The following is a 5903-nucleotide window of genomic DNA, read 5'->3' on the forward strand; positions in this document are numbered from 1 at the left end:
GCCTCGTGTGTGCTTTCTATGATCCTTCCATTCAAAATGTATAAATGTTCTAAGGCAATTGTATTTTGATATTTGTAGATGTTATGTTTTGATATGGAAATAAATGAATGAATGAATGAATCATTGTAAAGCTTGTCATGGGTCTGATTCTTCCAAGTTTAGCACTTGGACGTTCTTAGAACTGAATATTAATGTGTGAACACAATGGACAGAAGTTGGAGGGAAGAGATTCCTGACATGCTTTACAAAACTCCCCATTTCTATTTGACCACTGAAGTAAATCGGATGGGTTTTCTTTTAAGATGTGGGTAATAAGTTATAGTTTCATAACCTGAAATTGTATTTGGATTGATTCACTATCTTTAAAGTTATAACTGCGGAGGGTCGCAATATATATATATATATATATATATATATATATATATATATTTTTTTTTTTTTTGGGGGGGGGGGACATACGGTAATGATTATATTACAGGTTAGGAAGATTTGGTAGAGATGGGGTTTCAGGTTTCCAACTTGTTTGTGAGATAATGAGATTATACCTTTTACGAAATATGAAAGAACATGCATATTCAAGACCTAGAGGAATTCAAAGAGGTCCTAATAAAATGTGGAAAAATAAGACCACTTTGTTTTACTTCATTGTTTGTTTTTGATATCTCAGCCATTTCAAAACCTATTTTCATCGCATGAACTTTTAATTCTTCTTAGAACCGTATGCTCTTTACTATTTCAAGTGCATGGTTTCCAATTATCTCACCTAACGTTACGATTTGAATGCCCCATCTCAACCAAAACTATACCATCCCTTTAACAATAATCCGAATAAAATCAATCAATAATGTTTTATATACCTAATCAATTAAATCAACTTTTGCTTTTCCAATCACAATCGCGATAGCAATTCACAGACCAGCTGCAGACTATCATACCGGGAACAAAATGGTCGTCTGCGCTGTCAAAGACGTTTGCATTGCGATTGCATCGGACAAGGATTGCCTCTTACAAAGCGAAAGGTTAACAGTATACAAGATGCAGGTTACCTTACGTACAGCTATATACAAACCAAAAGGATAGTTTCGTACTATAGTGTGTATTATGTAGTAGTTTTGATTCTCTTTAAACAGTTAGATAATTGTTGAGCATATGCCGCAGTTTTCAACCAATCGAAATCAAAAATTCATCAAAGGCGGTATGTGAATATTGCGTTTAGAGAAGGAAGATAAAAAATAGATATTTTCGAAAGCTTGAAAGTTGTATAAACTTGACGAAACATCAGAATATTACATCGATGGCAAGTGTGAAGGTATCTATTTAAAGCTTTATCGGCAATTCGGACACAGCGGCCAAGTATACATACAGCAACAGCAATATGATGTGCAACAGACACAAACTCGGGGCATAGACCTGATTGGCTTCGCTCAGGCAGACCTCATGGAAAACATTTACGAACATTCACGAACGTCATGGCGTCCCTTTCGACTTTGAATGCTATGTTGCCTTGTATATAAGGCTTTGTTACTGTCTACTCTCATTTGAAAGCTTGTCACAGATTATTCCTTTTCTTTAAAGGCTATAAGTCATTTCTTAGTCTGCATTTTAGCCTCTTCAGGAGCTTAGCACAGTCATCCCGAAAACGTGGATTGACGTAGCTATAGATTATTGGGTTGACTGCCGGTGTCGTGTAGTACAGATGCTGGAGTACTATAAGTGTTGCAAAGCCGGGCGGGCTGGTGTCCCGTACGTTATCCCACCACACATCCTGCTGAGCTTCTACCAACCACATGATGCACCGTGCCGTCCACGTGACCACGAACACAACTGTCGCCAGAAGGAGCATCTTGCCCGTTCGACGTCGTCGCATCGCTGGAGGTGGAATCGGGATGGCTAGGGCGCCGCTGGAGTCTTGATTCAGCGCAACGTTAGCATTGAGAGCTATCTGACTTCCAAGCTGTGTGATGCAGCTATCAGCCCGCGAACGCGTTGGCGTCGCGAGGGTCAACGCAGACACACTACTACGTTTCGGGGCGACGTCCCAGCGCGTATAATTCGTGGTTAGAAACGCGCTTTGATGTATGGAAACAGTTTCGACGTGTTCGATGTCCAGTTCTGAGTCCGATGAGTGCTTTGCCGCGAAAGCAGCCGCCACTCTGACCAGAGTAACCCGCTGGTTTAGCTGCTTGGAAATCATCAGCTGACGCGTCCGATCCCAGCCGGCCCTCGCGTCAAACCTGGACGCGCCGTGCGTGGGAGAGCAGGGCACTGATTGCGATCGCAGAATAATCGGCTTCTGAGGGTTCGAACTCGAGTTGTCATTTTTGGGCCTCACTTGTATCAGGCGCGGGCCCACTTTAGTCCGCTTTTTCACCTCGCGGAAAACAAGCCAGTACAATACCAGGGCCATCACCATGAGTAGCGCAAAGGCCGAGAACGTCAGTGTTGCGAACACGTATAGCAACAATCCGTTTTCAATGATCACACACTTATCACCCTCGATTCCGTAGATGGTTATGGAGACGAGACTAAGCAGCCCGCTGACGACGGTACACAAGACGATCGAGACCAGGGCTCGAACGGGGGTGATGAGCCCAGTGTGCGGCTTACAAATTGACATATAGCGGTCGAACGCAATGGCAGTTGTTAAGAACGCCGTGATCATTTCGCTGGAAAACCCTAACCAGGTGAAGACCTGACAAAGAGCCTGGCTTTTAAACTTGGACTCATGGATCCAGAAGTACAGTCGGTATGCCGACAGGAAGCAGACGAATAAATCTACCACAGCCAAGCCGCTGATGTAGACGTTCATGCTCAACCGCTTTGCCTTACGCTGGTACACCAGCATCACCAGCACGTTCCCCGGGATGCCTACCAACGCGACGACGATGAGTAGTACGACGATACACCACGTGTAGGCATCCATCGTGGTGTAGTTGCAACAATCAAAACATTGCCATAGAATCAACAGAGATATCCACCAGTCTCATTTTGGTGGGAAGCGAATCAATGCGTCAGATTAGACATGCTGATTAGTATTTAACCTCATCCGTGCTAGATGTCCATTCGATACGAAGTCCAGAGCGTGAAAGCCGCTGTGAAACAGACGACAGTCTTGCCCATTAGATTTTACGCGGCAAACCACGCCAGGAGTGTGTCGAATATCGGGCGTCGCGCAGTGGTAATATCATCGCCAAAATATTAATGTCGTCTCCAAAATCTAAACGGCGCACCATCTCCGCGGACTTCTTTCTTCCGTGCGTGAGACGAAACTGCATGATTTTTGCTAATTGCATTTCGCTCCATTTTGTGAGTGACGCAAGCATGTCGGCAATCTCATTCTCTTCACCATAATTGTGCATCCACGGCCAACGCGATCGAATGATAACGTTCATTTTCACCCAACTCCATATTAATCTAATTTGCACTTAGACCGGTGCAAATATGATTCTTGGTCTCACCACTGTTAGTGCATTTTCGAGAGATCGACGATCATATAGCAGGCCACTTTGGCCAGGATTAACATGCATCTGGTTAATCCCACTCCTGGCCCGTTATCCGCTTAACCTCATCGCCTCTCAGCCTAACGATACAAATTTTCATCCCACTGAACTGCACAATGAATGTACGATGTAATTAAAGGATTCATTCTTTTCATCAAATACTGTCGAAATTGAGAAAATGGTACTGCTCATGAAAGATATCACAACAGAATATTTCACTTCTTTCGTAGTTTGCTTGCTTGTTTGTTTGTTTTTGCACACACAAAATAGACAGCTTACGCAACTCTCCGCAGGTGATCACGCTCACTAGAGAAATGCCGCAGATTGTCAAAGTGGTCTTGCTTGAAAAAGGTGCTCAGGACTGCATGTCCACTCGATGACCCAGATATAGCACACACTCGGTAATTTCATAACCGCAGAAGTTGCCACGCACAGTATCAACGGGAAGCAGAGTGCGCTAAAATTGGCGTCACTTTTTTCGTAATTGGCGTCGTTCAGATGGTGTCTCCTGTTTTGATATTCATAATTATTCTGTTGTGGTGAATAGGCGGTGAACTTTTTTCTCTCACTTCGGGTTTGGCGCGAACGGCTTTGTTTTGAATGCCAGCAAACTAAAGACCGGTGACCACTAATTCCTGTATCACATTGTATATCGTTACTTCCAAATGATCGTTTGTGTCAACGACGTCTTTCGTCTTCATCCGTTAAAATGAGGCGACTGGCGCTGTTTTTTGTGATGTGCAAGGAGAAGAATCTGGTTGATTTTGGACTCTGCAATAGAAAGATAAAAGACAAAACATAAGTGTCAAACAGAACAACTTTTCTTTGAGAGTATTGTATGATTCACAATCAGTTTGTTACATTTCAATACAAAGACACCGCACAGTTCAACATTCTTAAACAACTGCAACGATTTGCTCCTATGCAGCACGTGTCACAGGCGTGGAAAAATTTAAATGCATTTTACAAATGTTACAGGCTAAAACAACCCATCGACAATGCATTATTTTGGTTTGCCCTCATTTGAATTTTGATTGGTTGAATTGCTTTATGTTGTTGTTGTTTTTTATGCTATTTAGTGGTCAGGGGCGTGTAGACTGGTTGCATAAGGTGGAATATAATAGTGGATTCCCGATATATCGAAGCCCTTGAGACCGGTATAGCGTTCATTTGATATATCGAAATTTGTTATAACCGAACGATAAACAATAATAATGATAATGATAAAAACTAGAAATGTCGCTATGGCGACTGGTATGCCTCCGCCATAATGCATGATTCTTTTAATAGGTCTATAGTACATGTGGACAATGTGTGATTACATTTTCACAAAATTGGCAAAATATTAAAATGACATGTTTGTCACAAATGTGTTGAATGTTCACCTTCCTTGACCTAGATTTAATTGAATGAATAGGAGAGCATGTATTTGGGGATTTAAGGACTGTAACTTGACTTTGACCCTTTCATATTTAAGTTTCTGCATTGGATAATTTTCAAGGTATGGAGAAAAAGTGCAATTTCTGTATTGAACAGTAAATTGTTACCATTTTTATCTGGCCTTTGACCCTAAAATTCATGAGAATCATAGCTGTCAGGCAAGTTTCAAGATAACTTGAGCCACTTCCGAGACATGGAGGAAGAAGTAAGTTAAGCACGTTCACTTGATCTTTGACCTTTTGACCTTTGACCTTTTGCCCCCCCCCCCCCCCAAAAAAAAAAAAAAAATTCCCAGAGAATCTCTATTCGGTTATACATGCAAACACCAAGCTTTAAAAAAAATGATCCTACTGGCATTGCAATGAATATGAGGGAAATTTTGAAGTGTTGCCCTTGACCTTTGACCCCCTGACCTTTGACCCCATGAACCCCAAATTGCCTAGATGATCACTGCCAGTCAGTGCATCCATATATAATTCAATGAAGATACCTTGAACAATTTCCAAGATATGGAGAAAAAAAAGAAATTTTAACATTTAATTGACCTTTTGGCCTTTGAACTTTGACCTCATGACCCCAAACTTTCACCAGAGAATCTTAATTGAGTAATACATGTATACACTACCTTCAGGCATTGCATAGATATGGGGGAAATAGTGAAATTTTAAGCATTTGACCTTGACCTTTTCACCTTTAACCTTGAGCATGACGTGCACCCAAAAATTGATATGCACAACTTCATCGGTATTCCCCCTAATACACATATACATGCCAAGTTTCATTAGGATACCTCAAAAGGTTTTTTAGTTACGCTCTCCACATATTTCATTACGGACGAAGGGCGGACGGACGGACGGACAACCCGAAAACATAATGCCTCCGGCACCACTTCGTGGCGGAGGCATGAAAAAAAAAAAAAAAAAAAACATAGCGCGGATATTGTTGCGGCCTGAATTTTTACTT

At 41.8% G+C, this 5903-nt stretch overlaps 1 protein-coding gene across 1 annotated transcript; it reads right to left on the bottom strand.

Moving 5' to 3' along the window:
- Positions 1–1576: 1576 nt before the first annotated feature.
- On the bottom strand, positions 1577–2923 carry LOC139723536 (uncharacterized). The gene has a single exon (XM_071634774.1). It carries the CDS (start codon positions 2921–2923, stop codon positions 1577–1579), a length of 1347 nt encoding a protein of 448 aa, XP_071490875.1.
- Between the last annotated feature and the right edge of the window lie 2980 nt (positions 2924–5903).

The sequence above is a fragment of the Diadema antillarum genome, unplaced genomic scaffold (genome assembly GCF_040938485.1).
Source record: "Diadema antillarum isolate AM-2024a unplaced genomic scaffold, OU_Dant_1.0 scf00000192, whole genome shotgun sequence".
Lineage (NCBI taxonomy): Eukaryota > Metazoa > Echinodermata > Echinoidea > Diadematoida > Diadematidae > Diadema > Diadema antillarum.

Bases quoted from the DNA above. Each gene is read 5' to 3' on its own strand.
- LOC139723536 (XM_071634774.1), bottom strand. From the start codon at position 2,923: ATGGATGCCTACACGTGGTGTATCGTCGTACTACTCATCGTCGTCGCG.